Here is an 18,690-nt window from a genome sequence, read left to right on the forward strand (position 1 = left end):
TTGGGATCCAGGTGGCAGCTAGGCCTTACAGTGGATAAAGCACTGGCCCTGGATTCAGGAGGACCTGAGTTCAAATCCAGCCTCTGACACTTGACACTAGCTGTGTGACCCTGGGCAAGTCACTTAACCCTCATTGCCTCGCCCCCCCCCCATAAATAAATAAATAAAGTTGAGCTCCATTCCCCAAGATTGTTTATTTTTGTTGTTGTTTTGTTTTGTTTTTTGGGTGCTATTGTTTTCTGAGCTAGTTATGGGGCCATCTGTAAATTTAAAGTTTTTCCAAGGTGATATGATCTAAGGAGAGGTGTGGTCACTGCTCTCCTGGCCCCTGTTCTAGTCTTTAAGGGACCAAAATCACTCTTTTCCACCCTGGAACTGTGACCAGGGGTCCCTACTGGTAGCACACTAGTGAGCCTTTTTGGACTGAGACTTTGACCTGGATCCTTGTATGGGCAATGCAACAAAGTCCTGCATCCAGTGTCAGCACAGGGTTCCCTGTAATCTCCTTCTGATCAGTTGTCGGACACAGCCCCACCCCATTCCTTTTATTGTCCATGGACTGAGAGCCCCAGAAGCTAGCAATGTTGATTCAGTTATTCCCAAACCTGTTATGATGCCTTGCCAGGCATGACCTGCAGACCTAAATTGTCTTGGGCTGGAAAATTGTTTCACCTTGTCCTTTTTGAATTCATTTTGCTATATCAATGTTGTTTGAGGCAGAACTCGGGAGAGTTCAGGCTAGTGTCTACCTTTACTCTACTATCTTGTTAATAGAACCTTCTGAAACTGAACTCCAAATTACATTTTACATTTTAGGGAGTGCTTTTATACAAAGCGCATTCCTCACACCAACTCTGCAGGAAAGTAAGTACAAGTATAATTACCCCCATTTTACAGATCAGGAAATTGAGCCACAAAGAGGTAAAATGAGTTGTCAACCGACCACAGAGCTAGTTAACAACATGAGGCAAGATTTTAAAGCAAATCTCTCGTCCCACATCCAGCCTGCTGGCACTCCATGGGTCTGCATTTTCTCTGGGAGCGGAATTTTGTAATTTTGTCACAAGCTGATTTTCCCAGAAGATCCGGGTAAAGGGAAAAACTTGGCCGGGGTAGGGGGTGGAGGGAACCTCGTTTCCTTTCATCAGTGCTGTCAGCCACTGTTTCATCTCAGTCCCCTACTCAGCTCTTTATATAAGAACCACTGGAATGAGGAGCTCAGAGACAGCTCCTCTCCCCTTCTACAGTGGTGTGGGGAAGGAGGCAAGTTTGGGGAGCAACTACTTCTTCCCACCGGGAAGTAATTTACCAGCCTGGGCTATCCTGACGACAGCGGAAGTCAGTGCAAAGCTAGAACCTATCACTCTGCAGCTCTGGAAAGGCAGAGGTGGAAGGGGGCGCATCGCAGCTCATTGTCTGTCCTGGGAGGGTGGGGGCGGGGCCTGGGCTTGACGAGGGGGCGGGGCCCGCGGTCGTTTGTTTTTGCTCGGCTGCCCCCGGAGCTCGGAGCTGCTGTGATCGCTGGGAGTGGGAGGCGCGTGAGGCTGCGGGTGCTGCGTGTTCCGGCCGCTGGAACCCGGGAACCGTCGGGGCAGAGCGCTGCTCCTCTGCAGCCGCCGCGATGTCAGCCCCCTGCTGCGCAGGCCAGGTGAGCTGGGCAAGCTGAGGCTCGGGGGTAGCAGTCACCGCTCCTGCGCCTCTCGGGGACCGAAGCTTCGTTGGGGAGCTGGAAAGGCTGCATGTTGGGAGAAGGGGTCCCGATTCATTTGTGGGGAGGGAGGACCTGAAGCGCGACACCCTCCAGCTTCTCAAGCCCAACTCGATCCGTGGGAGCGTGGTCAGAGCTCTGGCTCAGCGTCGCCCCTTTATTCTTCGGGCTGGAGCTGCGCACACGCCGGCCGTCGGGAGGACGGCCCAGCCCCTGGGGTCCGTGGACCGCTGGGTTCGGGTCTGGCCGCTGGGCTGGGGGTAGGGGATCGGCGGACAGCAGGAAGGGCTTGGCTGCTCTTCCGAGAGAGGAGCCTGACCTGTTTCAGGGGCGGGTCTTCTGTCCTGCTATAATGAGGATTTCGCTTTGGTATCTCTCTCGCTGACTTCATTGCAGCCCGGGTTTCTGTTCACAAAGTGAATCATGCAATCCCAGACTCTCTGCGTGGGGAGGGGCTTCCCGGGGCCGACTAGTGCATCCCCCACCTGGAAGGTAATCCCCGCTGCCGCATCTCTGACAGGTGGTCACCCAGCTTCGACTGGAAATCCTCGGGGAACCGAGAACCCGCCTCTTCGGAATCGAGAGGAAAGCCCGACCAAGTTGCACTTCCCAGTCCTCTTTGGTCGGGCACCTTGGGCTTTGGGTTCATCCCCGTCTTCATAAGTAGAAACTTGTGAAGATACAGTTGTACCCTTTGGGTGTTTAGACTTAAACAGACCGCAAAGGAAGACAGGAACTTTGGAGTGTGCAAACTCTGATTTTTAAAAAAATTCATTTTTCTTTAGGACTTGCCTTAACTTGTCAAGATAAGCACTTCCCCACAGTTTCTCTTGGGGGGGTGGTGCATTTTCTACTCTTTGGTGAAGTACTCCGGGATTTGTTCAGCTCATTTTATTCCATGCCCTGCAGGCCTTGGGTGATTTCCTTTTTCTAGTTTCTTTTGGAAATGAGTCCCGCCTATCTTAATCCTGTAAATCTGGAGTTAACCTTGTCCAGGGAATCTTGATTGCTTTAGGGAGGCTAAGTGGTATAGTGGATTGGGGGTGGGGGTGGGGGGGGTGTTAGGAAGACCTGGGTTCCAATTCAGTGTCCGGCACTATACTTAATACATTCAGTTTCCTCATCTGTAAAAGGAGGGAATTAGATGCATGACCTCTGAGATCCCTATGATGCTTTGATTTTGGGTGATCAAGTACCGAGCGAGGTTAATTAGCTCTTGCAGAGTGGACACTTCCTCTCTTCCCTTTCCTCAGCACCTACCAAAATCGTAGGTGGTTAATAAATGGTTGTTGTTTGGCGTTAAAAGTAACCCACTTGGGGAATAGAGTTGTGTAGTTGTATTCGTGCCTGCTAATAAGTGTAGCTATATAGAAGCCCACAAATGAATTTGAAGTTGGAGCAGTAACTGATTTGTTCCGAATGGCTGCATTTTATATGACGTGCTAACTTCAGGATGGGTCTGAAGTCATCCCCTGGTATCCTAGTCTTAATACTGTACTTAATAAGCATTCAGCCAGGACTTTTAACACATGAGGATTTTAAATCGAGGTTAACTGGGTCAGAATCAGGCTGATTAATGTTATCTTGAGACCTAAGTAAAGTTGTAAGGATTTACTCCTGGGGAGTTAAAAGTTCTCAGGCATGTAAAATGCAAATTAAAAAAAAATTGGTGGATGCATTGTGGGGGTTTTTGGTACCAAAGAGGAATAGCTAAGTTATTAGTATTTAGGTTGAATTGTATTTTCAAATTTCTAAAATTCCCTTTTTGATGGCTCTACCTTGGAAAGAGCCAACTTCTAAGATGTTCATCACAGCAAGCTGTGAACTTGCTTTCTCCCAGTGTGTTCATGAATCTTTGTAGTCTTTTGTAGCCCCTGAGTGAATCACCACTGTGTCTTTTTTGGGTCTCAGCTGCGGTGGGGGTGTATGTGTATAAAGATGTTTGTAAAGACCAGTGGGACTCATAGCAGTTACAGTGAACAGTATCTTACTGAGAACAGTATGATCCTGTAAACAGTACAAAGGAAACCTCATTTGAGTGTTCCCTAACACTAGCTTTACTGTACCAACTAGTTTTTTTTTTTTCATGGAGGCAAAGGAAGCCTGTGTTCATGATGATGATACTAAAAGGCCACTTTATATAGTGATTTCCACTTTTCTCAGCAGCAGCCCTCTGAGTATTGTCTCCATTTTACAGATGAGAAAACTGAGGTTCAGAGAAATTAAGCATAAGCTAGGTAGCACAATGGATAATCGAGTTCTGGACCAGGAACCAGGAAGCCTTATCTTTCTGAATTCAAATCTGGCCTCAAATAATTTACTAGCTGTGTGACTCTGGTCAAGTCACTTAACCCTGTTTGTCTCAGTTTCCTCATTTCCAAAATGAGCTGGAGAAGAAATGACAAACCAGGATCTCTGCCAAGAAAATCCCCAAAGTGGTCATGAGCAGCACACAGCCACTTAAGTACAAATGGGAAGTTAGGCAACTTCTCCAGAGTTTATTTAGCACAATGCTTGGGCACGGAGCAATCAACCTATCAACCAACATTTATTAAGCCCCTACTGTATACCTTAATAAATGCCCAGTTAAGTGGCAGAGCCAGAACTCCAGTCTATGCTTTCTCAGTACCAGTTCTGTGCCCTTTCTCTCATACCAGGGAGCCAAGGCAGCAAATAAAACATTTTTTAAAATTATCTGGAACTTGTCAGACATACCCGAGGTCCCATTTTATTGCTTTGATCTGTTGACCTGAAAATTAATGAAACAATCAATATGGGAGAAATAAGGTTTTTAATTGGGGCAGAAGAGCTATAACTTGGAGTATTGAAAAGCAAGATGCTAGGAATACCCAAAGATGGGCACTGAGGACAGAACTGAGGGAGTTTAGAAGACTGCCTGTGGGAAAAGTAAGTTTCTCACCGACAGAAACTACTTAATGTAAATGAATCTTTTTACATAATCTAAAGTCCGGGAAGTAAGTTTGAGAATCTTTGGGAGGGGATAGTTTGTTTGAAGGGAGATCCATAAATCAATCAAGTATCTGGAATTGAGAAAGATTGGTTTGGCCCAGGCAATTCATTGCCCTGGGAATGGGGGGAGTAGGTGGGGATCAGTCCTCAGTAAATTTGTGGCTGTCAATACAACTGTTTTGATTTCCTGTATATACAGTCCAGAATTGGAATAGTTGTCCTTTTTTGCTTTTCTTTTTCCCCCCTGCTGCCTTAAAAAGAGAATCAGGGATTTCTCTGTTAGGGTAAAGTTTTGTGTCAGTTGTACAAATGCACACTCTAGATCTAAAATTAAGGACACGTTTTTCCCAGGATGAGCTAGTCAAGAGATCATTGGAAAATAATTGGTAATTATGTGGAATGTATTGTAATAAGTATTATGATACTAGTTGTCTTTTAATAGAAATCATGTGCAATTTTTGAAGTAAAAGAAACTGAACTAACCTTACCATTCGTTAAAAAGGCATTTCTTAAACAGCTACTGAAAATATTTGTGCAAGGTACCTCAAAGGATGTAAAAAATACATATCCTCATTTCTTTCTTCTGTCTCTCCATTGACATTTATTCCACCTGAGGTGCACCCCCCCAATAAAAAAGGGATTTATTTAAACAACTGCAGATAGAAAACTGGGTGCCACAATGGTTAGAATGCTTGGCCTGGATTAGGAAGTCTCATCTTCCTGAATTCAAATCCAATCTCTGACACTTATTTAGCTATGTGAGTCTGGGCAAGTCACTTAAGCCTGTTTGCCTCAGTTTCCTCATCTGTAAAATGAGCTGGAGAAATAAAATGGCAAATCACTCCAGTATCTTTGCCAAAAAAGCTCCAAACAGTGTCATGAAAAGTCAGACACAACTGAAATGACTCAACAACAATAAAAAAAAATTAGGAAGCGAGAGGACTCTATGATATTCCATAGTTACATCTTTCCAATCTCAGCTGGATTTATTTCCTTTAATGGTCCCCCCCCCCCATATTCCTGAGAGACAACAGCCTGTGAGGACAGAGGTGGAGAGAAAGGCAGAAGAACAGCCCAGCTGGGGTCCTACCTCCGCAGCAGTGTCTCTTCCCAATGAGATTTTTAACCCTCTTTCTGCCTTACATGCACACTCACTGCTCATTGTGTTTTCTGATGGTGAAGGAGGGGAGGTATGGTGACGGCACTTCGTATGAGTACTCTGTGTGTGTCTTTGTGTGTGTGTGTCTAAGGCCTTGATCACTGTTTAGCACACTTAAATTATCTTATTCTCCTAAACTAAGAGAGCTGCCCCAAGGCCTGGGCTTAGTTAGTATTCAGAACAGTTTTAAAAAATTTTCTTTCCATTGTGCTTTGTAGATTTAAAATTATTTTAATATGACTAGACTTTCTTTTTAAAGACACTGCCACTTTTTAAAAAAGAAGTGCCTGTTTGTAGATTTGATCTATTCTGTACAAGGCTCTCTTTGTTTTCCTTAGGCATAGTAAGGTGTGTGTGTGTGTGTTTTTAAATTTCATTTTAGATCAAAGGCAGTGATCTCCTAAGAGGCAATATCTGGCCAAAAGAACCAGCCCTAAGCAGAGTGCCTTGCCCACCCCCCCTCCCCCCCCCCCAAAATCACAAAGAGGAGAAAACCACTTTTGATGTTTAGAAAACATCCATTCAGTCTCCTTTTTAAGGACAGCCATAGTAGCCCACATAGAGTTTATTAGTTCTAGTTATTCTCCAACTAACTGACTGCATTAACTTTGGAGTTTTGCACTGATTATTTATCTGTATTATAAAGTTAGTAATCTCAGGGAATTTGAGGTTGAGTGAAAGAAGGCAAATATCCTCTTGAAAGGACATAACAGAGTGTATGTGTGGGTTTCTTCCTCGATTTTTATACCTTCTAACTGACATTATCTTACTCTTTTCATTCCTCATTAAACAATTTTATTTGGTGTGGCAGTATATTTAAACATCCCTCTCCCTTCCCTCCAGGAAGTAACTAAGAAACATTTCCAGATCATATTTAAGCAAATACAGTCTGCTTTATTAAGCATGAAATCCTTGAGGGGAGCAACTATTTTCATTGTCTCTGTATCCCCAAGCACCTTACCTTCGAAGGACCATCGATATAGAGCTCCAAAAGAACTTTAGCGGTCATCCAGTCCTGTCTCTCTCTCTCCTTTTTTTTGCAGATGAGGAAACTGAGTCCCAGAGAGGTAAAGTGACTTGCCCAAGGTCACCCAGTCAATATGTGCAGGGGCAGACCTCTCCTTAGTCTTCCCAACTTCAAGGCCAACTCTGTTTACTGGTACAGAGCTGTTCCCATCCCTCCCCAGAAGTAGGCACTTGAAGCACATTTGTTATATTGGAAGAAGGCCATTTTGTAGTGGAGTCATTGGAGATACAGAAGGTTTTATAGCATGTTAATTCAATTTTAATTCAGTAAAAGTTTATTATGGGCAGCTAGGTGGAGCAGTGGATAAAGTACCCGTCCTGGATTCAGAAGGACCCGAGTTCAAATCAGGCCTCAGACACATGACACTTACTAGCTGTGTGACCCTGGGCAAATCTCTTAACCTTCATTGCCCCACCAAAAAAAAAAAAAAAGGTTTATCAAGTGCCAGTTCTAGTGCTAAGCTTGGAGATACAAATAAGTCTTGCCCCTCAAGGAGCTTACAGTCTAAAGGAGAAAGACAATATACAAAAAGGAAGCTGAAACTTTTTTTTTGGGGGGGGGGGGTGGGGATGAAGGTGATGTTCTGTGGAATCAACCCAGCAGAAAATAAAGAGTAATGCTCTACCTGGGAAAAGGACCATCTTAGTCCAATCTGATTTTTCAGATAGGGAAACTGAGACTCAGAGTGGAGCTGACTAGTTCCAGGTCAGGCAGATGGTGACAGAGCTGGGACTAGAATCCAAGTCCATTGGTTTTTTGTTTGTTTTTTGTTCTGTCTGTACTGACATGCCGGCTAACCTGGGCCTTCTGGAAATGTCTGGAGGATGGACTTGATGGAGAGGTGTGGTGGTGGTGGGTTTGTATTGTTATTTAAAGTAGGCCTAGTTAGTTAGCCTTTATTACTTCTCACCTAGACTATTTTAAATAGCCTCTTAATTCTTTTGTTTGTTTTTTGTATCTCCCCTTCTCTAATCCATCCTTAACTTAACTGCCAAAGTAATCTTCCTGAGACCTAGGACTATGTATGTCATTCCCTGGTTCAGAAACTAGAGTGGGGGCAGCTAGGTGGTGCAGTGGATAGATCACTGGCCCTGGAGTCAGGAGGACCTGAGTTCAAATGCGGCCACAGACACTTAACACTAGCTGTGTGACCTTGGGCAAGTCACTTAACCCCAATTGCCTCACTAAAAAACAAACAAACCAAACATAAACTAGAGTGGTTCATTCACTGTTGACATCTGAAAGAAATATGGCAAAGAACTGGAAATCAAGGGAATGCCCATCAATTGGGGAATGACTGAACAAGATGTGGTATATGAATGTAATGCAATACTATTGTGCTGTAAGAAATAATGAACAGGCAGATTTCAGAAAAACCTGGAAAAACTTAAAGTGGACTGATACTGAGTGAAGTGAGCAGAACCAAGAGAACATTGTACACAGTAACAGCAACATTGTATGATGATCAACTGGTAGACTTGGCTCTTCTCAGCAGTGCAATGATCCAAGACGATTCCAACTCAAAAAATGTTCTCCACATCTGGAAAAAAGACCTGTGGATTCTAAATGCAGATTGAACCATACGGTTTCCACTTCTGTGTGTGTATTTTTTCTTTGTTGAGGTTTTTCCTTTGTGTTCTGATTCTTCATTCATAATATGACTAATGCAGAAATATGTTTATTGTGATTGTATACATATAACCTATATCATAGTGCTTTCTGTCTTGGGGAGGGGGGAAGGGAAGGGAGGGAGAAAAATTTGGAACTAAAAATCTTATGAAAATAAATGTTGAAAACTATCTTTACATGTAACTGGAAAATAATAAAATACTTTTATGATTAAAAAAAAAACAATTGAAAGAAAGATAAATTCCTTAGACTGGCATTTAAGATACCCTGCCCTGGGGGCAGCTAGATGGCGCAGTGGATAGAGCACCGGCCCTGGAGTCAGGAGTACCTGAGTTCAAATCCGGCCTCAGACACTTAACACTTACTAGCTGTGTGACCCTGGGCAAGTCACTTAACCCCAATTGCCTCACTAAAAAAAAAAAAAAAAAAAGAAAGACCATTTTTAAGATACCCTGCCCTGGGGGCAGCTTAGGTGGTGAAGTGGATAACATTTGACATTTACTAGCTGTGTAGGCTAGTCACTTAACCCTCTTTGCCCTGCAAAAAAAGGAGGAGGAGGGGGAGGGAGGAGGGGGAGGAGGTGTTAGTAGCTCAAGCTCTCCCCCCCCCCCCCACTCCCCATTCCATGCCCCGGTTGGATGCCTTCATCTCTGTCTGATAGAAAAGTATGCCCAGCTCAGGTGTCAGTTCCTTCATGAGAGTTTAGGATCCTTAATCTGGAGTTGGTCTGGAATTATTAGACCCATCTTGTCATGACCTCCTCCTTTTAAAGATGAAGAAACTTAATTCCAGTAAGATTTAAGTGGCTCACTAGAGGCCAAAGAGCTAATAAGTGCTTCAGGTGTATACATTTGAACCCCATTCCTTTGAGGCCTAGTGTTCTTTTCATTGTACCGAATCTGCTTCCCTTCCTTTATATTTGTATTATCTGAAATATGATCTGTGTTCTCACATTTTCTTTTTTTCTTGAAGCTCCTTGTCTGAAGCCCTTTCCTTTCTCTTTCTTAGCATTTTCTTTTTTTTTTTTTTTTGCGGGGCAATGGGAGTTAAGTGACTTGCCCAGGGTCACACATCTAGTAAGTGTCTGAGGCCGGATTTGAACTCAGGTACTCCTGAATCCAGGGCCGGTGCTTTATCTGCTGCACCACCTAGCTGCTCCCTCTTAGCATTTTCTTAACATTTCCTCTCTCTTCTTCCCGCCTATCCCCCTTTAGATTATTAAGATTATATATAGATTAGATTGTAAACTCTTGGACAGGAACTATTTTTTTCCATCTAGCACCAGGGCCTGAAGTCAGGAAGAATCTTCCTGAGTTCAAATCTGGCCTCAGACACTGCCTAGTGTGACCCTGGGTAAATCCTTAACCCTGTTTGTCCCAGTTTCTTTATCTGTCAGATGAGCTGGAGAAAGAAATGACCAACCACACCAGTATCTCTGCCAAGAAAATCCCAGATAGCTTCACAAAGGGTTGACAGAATTGAAATGACTGAACAGACAACCCCAGCACTTCCAAGTGTGCCCTCTGCTAGTCAGCCCTTACATGTTTGTTGAACTTCATTGATTAAGATGTCAGAGCAATAGCAGTCTTTTCTTTGATACATTCACTTTAAGTACAAAGATTCATTCTGTGGCAGATTGTGTACACCACTGGTGAGCCTTTTATTGCTTGCATTTTTTTATATGCTTACATTGAGATGCTTTAAATTTCTCTTCCTTACCCTAAATTCTAAGAAGGGCAAAATGTGTGGTGTTGATTGACCGTCATTTTTGTATAAAGTTTATTTACTCAGGCTGTTTTTCTGAACTGGCCTTAGTTGCCCCTGATAAAACTGGCAAAAAAGCCAGGACTGAGAAAATGTCCTTCACTTCTGGAGGGAGGCAATGTGGGAGTGGCAGACCTGTAGGAATGGAGACTTTTAAATCATTTTAAATTTTGTTTCAAATTTTTTTTGTTCTGAACAAAAAATATACATCAACAAACAGAATCTTCATATATAAAGAACAGAAAAAGGATTGGATGTCTACATAAACCCACCATGTGAAGGTTGCATTAAAAAATGTCACTATATTTTAGATAACTTGTTCTTTTTTGGGGGGGGGTGAGGCAATGTCCAGGGTCATACAGCTAGTAAGTGTTAAGTGTCTGAGGCTGGATTTGAACTCAGGTCCTTCTGACTCCAGGGCTGGTGCTCTATCCACTGCATCACCTAGCTGCCCCCACTATATTAATTTTAAACTTGTTCTGATCAGTTGTCTCCTGAACTTCCTATTTCTTTTCTGTGCATTTTCATACATTCCTTCATTCATTCCTTTGTTCATCTGAGGCAGTTGGGATTAAGTGACTTGCCCAGGGTCACACAGCCAGCCAGGAAGTATCTGAGGTTGATCAAGCAAAACAAATCCACATATTTGACATGTTCAGAAAATCTTTTTTTCAGTTTAGCCCTGAGTCTAAACCTCTCAGGTAGATGATAGTGAAAAGTGTGCTACAGGGGGCAGCTAGGTGGCACAGTGGATAGAGCACCGGCCCTGGAGTCAGGAGTACCTGAGTTCAAATCTGGCCTCAGACACTTAACACTTACTAGCTGTGTGACCCTGGGCAAGTCACTTAGCCCCCATTGCCCTGCCAAAAAAAAAAAAAAAAAAAAAAAAGAAAAGTGTGCTACATTATTATTTCTCAGATGTTATGTTTGATCATTGTATTGATCAGAATTCTGGTATATCATAGTGGTTTTTCTTCACAGTGTTGGGGTAATTGTAGAAATTATTTTCAAGGTTCTGCATACTTCATACTGCATCAGTTCAGATAAGGCTTCTCAGGTTTCTCTGAATTCATCTCTAGTCCATCAATATTCCATTATCTATGTATACATTAATTTAGTCAACCATTCCCCAAATCATGCACTTTAGGTTTTTTTTTTCTTGTTTTTTTTTTTTTTAGCGAGGCAATTGGGGTTAAGTGACTTGCCCAGAGTCACACAGCCAGCAAGTGTTAAAGTGTCTGAGGCCGGATTTGAACTCAGGTCCTCCTGAATCCAGGGCCAGCGCTCTATCGACTGCGCCACTTAGCTGCCCCTGCACTTTAGGTTTTGTACATATGCAGAGAATGTTATTTCCTCACCTAGTAGTTCCCTGAACCAATGAGATTGCAGACCTAACCGCTACCAAATCCACAGGAGTTCTGACTCAGTTTTGGTAATGATCTTTTTTGGTAAATGGTAGAAATGGGAACTGCTTGTTTATTATTTATTATTATTACTGCTGCTGCTGCTACTACTACTACTACTACTACTATGTATTCCATAAATTTCTTTTATAATCTCTCCAGTTTGTGATACAGTATCCTTGGATATGAACCCAGAAAAAGTAAAAGGAACTATCCTTAGAAACTTACTTATTCTTCAGCTTACTAGCTCACTGGATTGTAGGCTTAGAGCAGGAGGAGATCCTTCTAATTGAAGGGGCCCTCATTTTACAAAAGAGAAAACTGGGCTGGGGACAGGGAGATGTATCTTGCCCAATGTCACACAGGTATTAAGTGGTAGGATTGGGGTTTGAGCTCAGATGCTCCAAACCCGGTGTAGCTCTTTCTACTGCATCAAGTTGCCTCCAAGATGCCCAATTAAGAAGCCTCAAAAATGGGCAGAAGAAAGTGACATTTACTAGGCCCATCCATCTAAGATAATTTGGTCTCAAGTAGAAAATCTCCAAATAAGATAGGATGTCTAAAGACCCTAGCCTGATGCTTATCTTAGCTTTGTAATATCCTGTTGAATTATCCTGGGTTGTTCAATCTGTATTTCTATATTATTGACTAAGTCAGCATCTCTCTTGAATTTGCTGTTGCTTTGCATGCCTTGGGCAACTGAACACAGAACTGAGATTTGTTGCTGAGTGATACTTATCAAGTTACAGACCCTGTACTTTTGCTGTTGCTCCCAAATATTTAGTTTGTTTGAATGGCATCATTGCCATCCTCGTTGTGATATTTTAAAGACCATTTTTATCAGTAGGGATATCACCATATTCTTTTGTTAGAATATTGTCCCCCACCTTATAATACAGGATACAGTAGATGGGGTGGAGCTTCACAATAGTGGTTGGTTTGATTACATAAAACATCTGTTTGAATTTTACAGGAAACAGGATTTTACATTTGGCTTTTCCTCAGTAGTGTGCCTCATGAGACGAAAATTGAGCTCGTATTGAAGGAAAACAGCTGTTGTGGAAAAACTTAGTTACATTGAGCTTTTTAGCATAGAATAAAATTTACATGGAAAAAAAGCTTTACAGTACAATGTGATTAGACAGCAGTTTTTTTTTTCCTTCCACATTAGGAGTGTCTAGTCAAAACAAAAAAAAATTCTTTAAATGGTCATGTATATACAGAGATAATTAGGAGAGCATGGCATATCAGACTTCTGTTTATATGCTTTTTAAAAATTGTTTTTTTTTACATCGTCATTTTCCCCATGATCCTTCTCACTCCCCCTCACAGAGAGCTATCCCATGTTACAGTATTTTTTAAAGAAAAAAAAAGATAAGAGGAAATAAGCACAAGCAATCAGTACATTGAAAAGTCTGAAAACATATGTAGTGTGCACAGTCGCCTGGGAGTGTCATCTCCCTTTGGAGTCCTTCTTGAGCTTTATAATTTTGCAACCCATGCTTTTGATTTTGGGGTGTGTGGTTGATCTTGACATTTACATTGTTTTAATCATTGTGTATAGTATTTTCTTGGTTCTGCTTATTTCATTCTGCATCAGTTCCTGTGTGTCTTTCCATGTTTTCCTGTATCCATCATGTTCATAGTTTCTTATAGCACAGTAATATTCCACAAGGGCAGCTAGGTGGCCCAGTGGATAGAGCACTGAGCCTGGAGTTAGAAAGCCCTGAATTCAAATTGAGCCTCATCTAGATACTAGCAGTGTGACCTTGGGCAAATCACTTAACCCTCTTTGCCTCAGTTTTCTCATCTGTCAAGTGAGCTAGACAAGGAACCAACAAATCATTCTAGTATCTTTGCCAAGAAAACCCCAAATGGGGTCAACAGTCAGACTGAAACAACTGAATAACAGTATTCCACTACACATACCGCAGTTTGTTTAGCTTTTGTTTCACTCTTATATAGCTTTCATAAACAAATCGGCTCCATTTTGAATTATAATCTAATTACAACCCGAATTTAGATGATCTAGTCTGTTGTTCTCATAGAACATCTTCTCACAGATTGAAAGAATATGCTCGTAGGTACGAGTTTGGATTAATGATCTAATTTCCCACCTTGGCTTCATTCACGTCTAGAGTTTACTCTTGTTAGGAGCATCAAGTGACATTGGCAGCTATTGGGAAGGTTGGATTTTGTCTGTTTTCTCTTAGCATTCACTGACTCATTCCGATAATCTTCAGCATGGAGGTGGTGGTGGTGGGGGAGGAGGAGATGATGACACAGATGTGATGATGATGCAGCAATATTGTTTTATCTGCTGTCAAGCAATGGATGTTGATTAATAAGTAACAGATTTCTGTAGAGCTTTATTTGTTGTTAAATTGTTTTAGTCATACCTGACTCTTCATGACCCCATTTTGGTAACTTGCCATGCCCTTCTCCAGCTCATTTTACAAATAAGGAAACTAAGGCAAACAGGGTTAAGTGACTTGCCCAGGATCACACAGCTATAATTCTGCCCCCCCTCCCAGTTACTTCTTCTCTACCCAAATCCCTACCCAACCATCAAGTCTCTACTCCACATCAACCTCTTCAGTCAAATCTTCCTCAGCCGTCCAAACCACAGAGAGTTCTCTTCCTCCTCATAAGTCTTATGGAGCAAGTTGTGGCTTATTCCAGGCTCCTTTGGCTCTCAGTATGCACCTACCTTGTATTGTTACTGATTTAGTGGTAGTATTATTGGAAGTAGATTCATAGTCTTGAAATGTATATACACTGTTATCTTTCTCTAGAGTGTAAACCTCCCGAGGGAAGGGAGAACATCTTATACCTCAGATCTTCCTAGCTTCTAATATGGTGCTTTAGACAAACATCTATGATCAGAAAGCTTTGTTGTTGAATAGATAGTTATGTGAGAAAATAGAGAGGACAAGATGGAGGGAGAGAATGAAGCATGTGAAATAGTCGGGTAGAAATGAAACCAATGTAATTTTAGAAACCATGTTTGGAGAGCTTTAAAATTCAGATTTTTGAGGCCTGGAAACAGATAGGCATTTGCCTACTTGACTATGGTACCTAGCAACCATGACTTCTCATGGTAAGGCGGACTCTTTTTTTTTTTTTTTTTTTGGTGAGGCAACTGGGGCCAAGTGACTTGCCCAGGGTCACGCAGCTAGTAAGTGTCAAGGGTCTGAGGCTGGATTTGAACTCAGGTCCTCCTGAATCCAGGGCTGGTGCTCTATCCACTGCGCCACCTAGCTTGCCCCTAGGCGGACTCTTTTAACAAGCATTTTATTGAGCAACTACTATGTGCTCTGCACTGGGACATAAAGAAACTTTTTGCTCTTGAGTAGTTTACACTCTATTAGGGGAATTATATGCATAAGATATGCCCATAAAAGTAATGGAGGCAATAGCAGATGATGGGATGGGCAAAAGTGCCTCCCTTTACCACCAAATGTTGAGTTTTTCTTAATGTGATTTCAAATAGATTTCAATGGCCTCTTCCTTTAATTAAAAAAACAAAAACACTTAGAAACACTAAAAACTTGACACTAATGTAAATATTGGATGTCTTATTTTTCCACACTGGGGATCGAATTTATTTATTTATTTATTTTTGTACGACACTTCATTCTGATTATGTCCTTCCCTTCTAAGCTCTTCATTATAACACAATGAAAAGGAATTTTGGGGGGAAAAACCAATTTGAAGCCATTTTAGTAAAACTAACCAAATCTAACAGCCATATATCATGTTCTGTTCAAAGAAGGCTGTATTTTGTACAAAACAGGTCAGTTTGAAGTGTTCCTTTTTTGTTGTGGTAGTTCTTTCCATTTGTCTTGTTGTCCTCATTTTGTCTAAATAATGCGCTTTGCTGGTTCAAGTCCCCTCTATTCAGGAATGACTGTTAAGAACCCGAATCAAGAAAACTCTTCTAGGTGAAAAATGATGGACTTAAGAAATTAGGACCTGGTAGGGGCAGCTAGGTGGTGCAGTGGATCGTGCACCGGCCCTGGATTCAGGAGGACCTGAGTTCAAATCCGACCTCAGACACTTTACACACTTACTAGTTGTGTGACCCTGGGCAAGTCACTTAAACCCAATTGCCTTACCAAAAAAGAAAGAAAGAAAGAAAGAAATTAGGCCAGGGAGTATGGAAAGGAATTTGAGTACCAGCCTAGATTATGGCCATGAGTGATGGTTTTTTTTTTTCTCTTTTTGCAGAAGTGTTACAAACAAAAATGACACAAGTATCATATCAGTGTGGTTGAAAAACCTTTTGTGTATAGAAAGAAACAGAAAAATAGTTTGTTGTTTTTTTTCTTGATAGGCAGTTGAGTCGGTGATAATGCTGGAAATAATTCAAGACTAAATCTTGAAGGTGGAGCTTCAAGACTGCCTGCCATCCCTTTATTTAATTGCAAGAAAGATAGCTCCAGGGCAGCTAGGTGGATCTGTGAATAAAGCACTGGCCCTGGGTTCAGGAGGATCTGAGTTCAAATCCGGCCTCAGACACTTCACACTTACTAGCTGTGTGACCCTGGGCAAGTCACTTAACTCTATATGCCTCAGTTTCCTCTTCTGTAAAATGAGATGGAGAAGGAAATGGCAAACCACTCCAGTATCTTTGCCAAGAAAACCCCAAAATGGGGTCATGAAGAGTTGGACACGACTGAAACAACCAAACATCAAATGTCACCTTTTGCTTGGATTATTGCAGTAGCCTGCTGGTGGGGTTTTGCCTGATCATGTCACTACCCTATGGCCCATTAAACTTAAGTGGTTCCCTATTGCCATCAAGCAAATACAAAACCCTCTGTTGTTCAAAGCCCTTCACAACCTAATCTCTTGATGCCTTTCCAGGCTTCTTACTTTTTGATCTGTTAACACTGGCTCCTGAACAAGGCTCTCCATCTCATTGCAGTGGGCATTTTCTCTGGCTGTTGTCCACCCCGGGAATGCTGTCTGTCTTTGTCTCTGTCTGAGGGATTCATTGGCTTCCTTCAAGTCCCAGTTAAAATCCCATTTTATACTGGAAGCCTTTCGCAATTCTCTCTAGTACCTTTGCTCTTTTAATTACTTTCTGCTTCCAGTCTCTCCCCCCATATCTAGCTTATTTGTATACCGTTGCTTATCGTACCCATTAGATTGTGAGCTCCCAGAGGGTAGGGATGGTTTTTGTCTCTTTGTTTCCCCAGTGCTTAGCATAGTTCTTGACACGTAGGCCTTTAAGAAATATTTGTTGGGGGCAGCTAGGTGGCACAGTGGATAGAGCACTGGCCCTGGATTCCGGAGGACCTGAGTTCAAATCCAGCCTCAGATACTTAATACTTACTAGCTGTGTGACCCTGGGCAAGTCACTTAACCCCAATTGCCTAAAAAAAGAAAAGAAAAGAAATATTTGTTGACTAATTTTACAGTTGAAGAAACTGAGACAGACAGAAGTTAAATGACTTGTCCAGGGTCATACAGCTGTTTATCTGAGTATTGAACTCAGGTCTTCCTGACTCCAGTTCCAAGTGTTCTGTCCACTGGGACATTTAACTCTCAATCATTTCACCTTTCTAGACCCTAGTTTCCTTATCTGTAAAATGAGAGGGTTGATCTAGATGACCCCTACTGACCCTTCCAGCCCTAGATCTAAGATCCTGTGATTCCCTCACCAAGACTCTTTCTTAGTCACTGGTTGGGGATTTTGTGGAGGGTAAAACTTGGACCCAAATGACTTGTCATCACTCAGCTGGGTGTCTGGACTTCAGCTGAGGCCTCTGGATTGTCTTGGTTTGCTTTCTGGGCTCAATTACTTTCTTATGGTTAATAGCCTGGAAAACAGCCACACACTTTTGAGCCCAAGGCTAGGCAGCTTTCTGAACTAGTCTAGGCTAAGAACTCTGAAAGGGAAATGTGGCACATTGGGACCATCTGCACACTGCGATAGAGGAGAAAGGAACTTCCAACAGCTCGCTCCCCAGTACTGGGGGGGTCCTAAACCCTGCCTCCGCTCATGCAGTTGTCATCTGCTTTGGTGGCATATGCAGATGAAGGCTCTGCCTTCTTCAGAATTAAAGTAGCCAGTGGTACCCAGTTTAATGAGAGCACCAGTGTCAGGCCCAGCTGCCTTTGAAGCTGTTTTATAATCACCCTGTTCCTAAATGAGTAACACTTGGACATACTTAGAAACTGCTTCCTCCAGGTGAGGGCCCTTGGAGTCATCGGCCTTTCTTACAGTTGGAGACTTGTCCACTCAAACCATCTTGGGTAGGGTTTTGGGGTATGGGTCCATTATTTTCCTGTGGAGAAGAATGGAATGGTAGGTAGGCTTTCTCAGAGCCTCAGACTTTGTGTTTTGCTGCTGAGCTCATCACCCCTGCCCCTTCAGCAGTTTCTTAGGGCCTGTCTCCCCTTTTATGCTGTTGGCTGGCAGCCTTCCTTCTCTTCCTGCCTGGGGAAGTGTCTTGTTGGAAGCAGTGTTCCACTCTGGGGCACTGCCTCTTCTCAGCCTGTGAGTGACCGGGGCCAGATATCCTTTGATGGTCCTTTGCCTCTCTGCCCTCTCTCCCTCTCCATATTCCTTGGTAGCCTCAGTAACCTAGAAATCCTTTCTAAACTCTTTTCGTGCTGGATTCAGGAGGACCTGAGTCCTCACCTGCATTGTTAAGCTTAATATGAGGCAGGTACCAGTTTGAGTCATTTACTTAAACTAATTTCAATCTCAAGGATGACAGGCCCAAATCTTTGTTTACATTTTGTTCAGTGCTTCTAGCCTAAGAGAGGGAGCAGCCTCTCCCAGGGGTGGTTTATAAAAAGCTTCAGGTGGTTGCTAGTTTTTGGCTAGGGCCGTTTTAGGGAAGTGTGGTTAATGAATTGAGACTTGATTGCAAATTAGTTCTATTCAACCAAAAGTTCCAGCTAGAAATAGTGGGGGGACAGGAATGACATGGGAGGGGGGGGGTGCCCAGGAGGAGGTAGAAACTTAAAAAAAACCCAGGGATTATTTTTGTGTTCTTTGTAGTAAAGCAATCTT

At 42.6% G+C, this 18,690-nt stretch overlaps 1 protein-coding gene across 2 annotated transcripts in view; it reads left to right on the forward strand.

Annotated features, from left to right (window-relative positions):
* The first annotated feature begins 1,471 nt into the window (after nucleotides 1-1,471).
* Nucleotides 1,472-18,690, forward strand: part of SERINC5 (serine incorporator 5) — a 113,283-nt gene continuing 96,064 nt past the window's right edge. For both annotated transcript variants that reach the window (XM_043979838.1, XM_043979839.1), the window contains exon 1: nucleotides 1,472-1,648. In XM_043979838.1, coding sequence (XP_043835773.1) covers nucleotides 1,622-1,648 — 27 coding nt within the window. In that variant the 5' untranslated portion in view covers nucleotides 1,472-1,621. The remainder of the gene's footprint in view (nucleotides 1,649-18,690) is intronic.

Source organism: Dromiciops gliroides, chromosome 1 (genome assembly GCF_019393635.1).
Source record: "Dromiciops gliroides isolate mDroGli1 chromosome 1, mDroGli1.pri, whole genome shotgun sequence".
Lineage (NCBI taxonomy): Eukaryota > Metazoa > Chordata > Mammalia > Microbiotheria > Microbiotheriidae > Dromiciops > Dromiciops gliroides.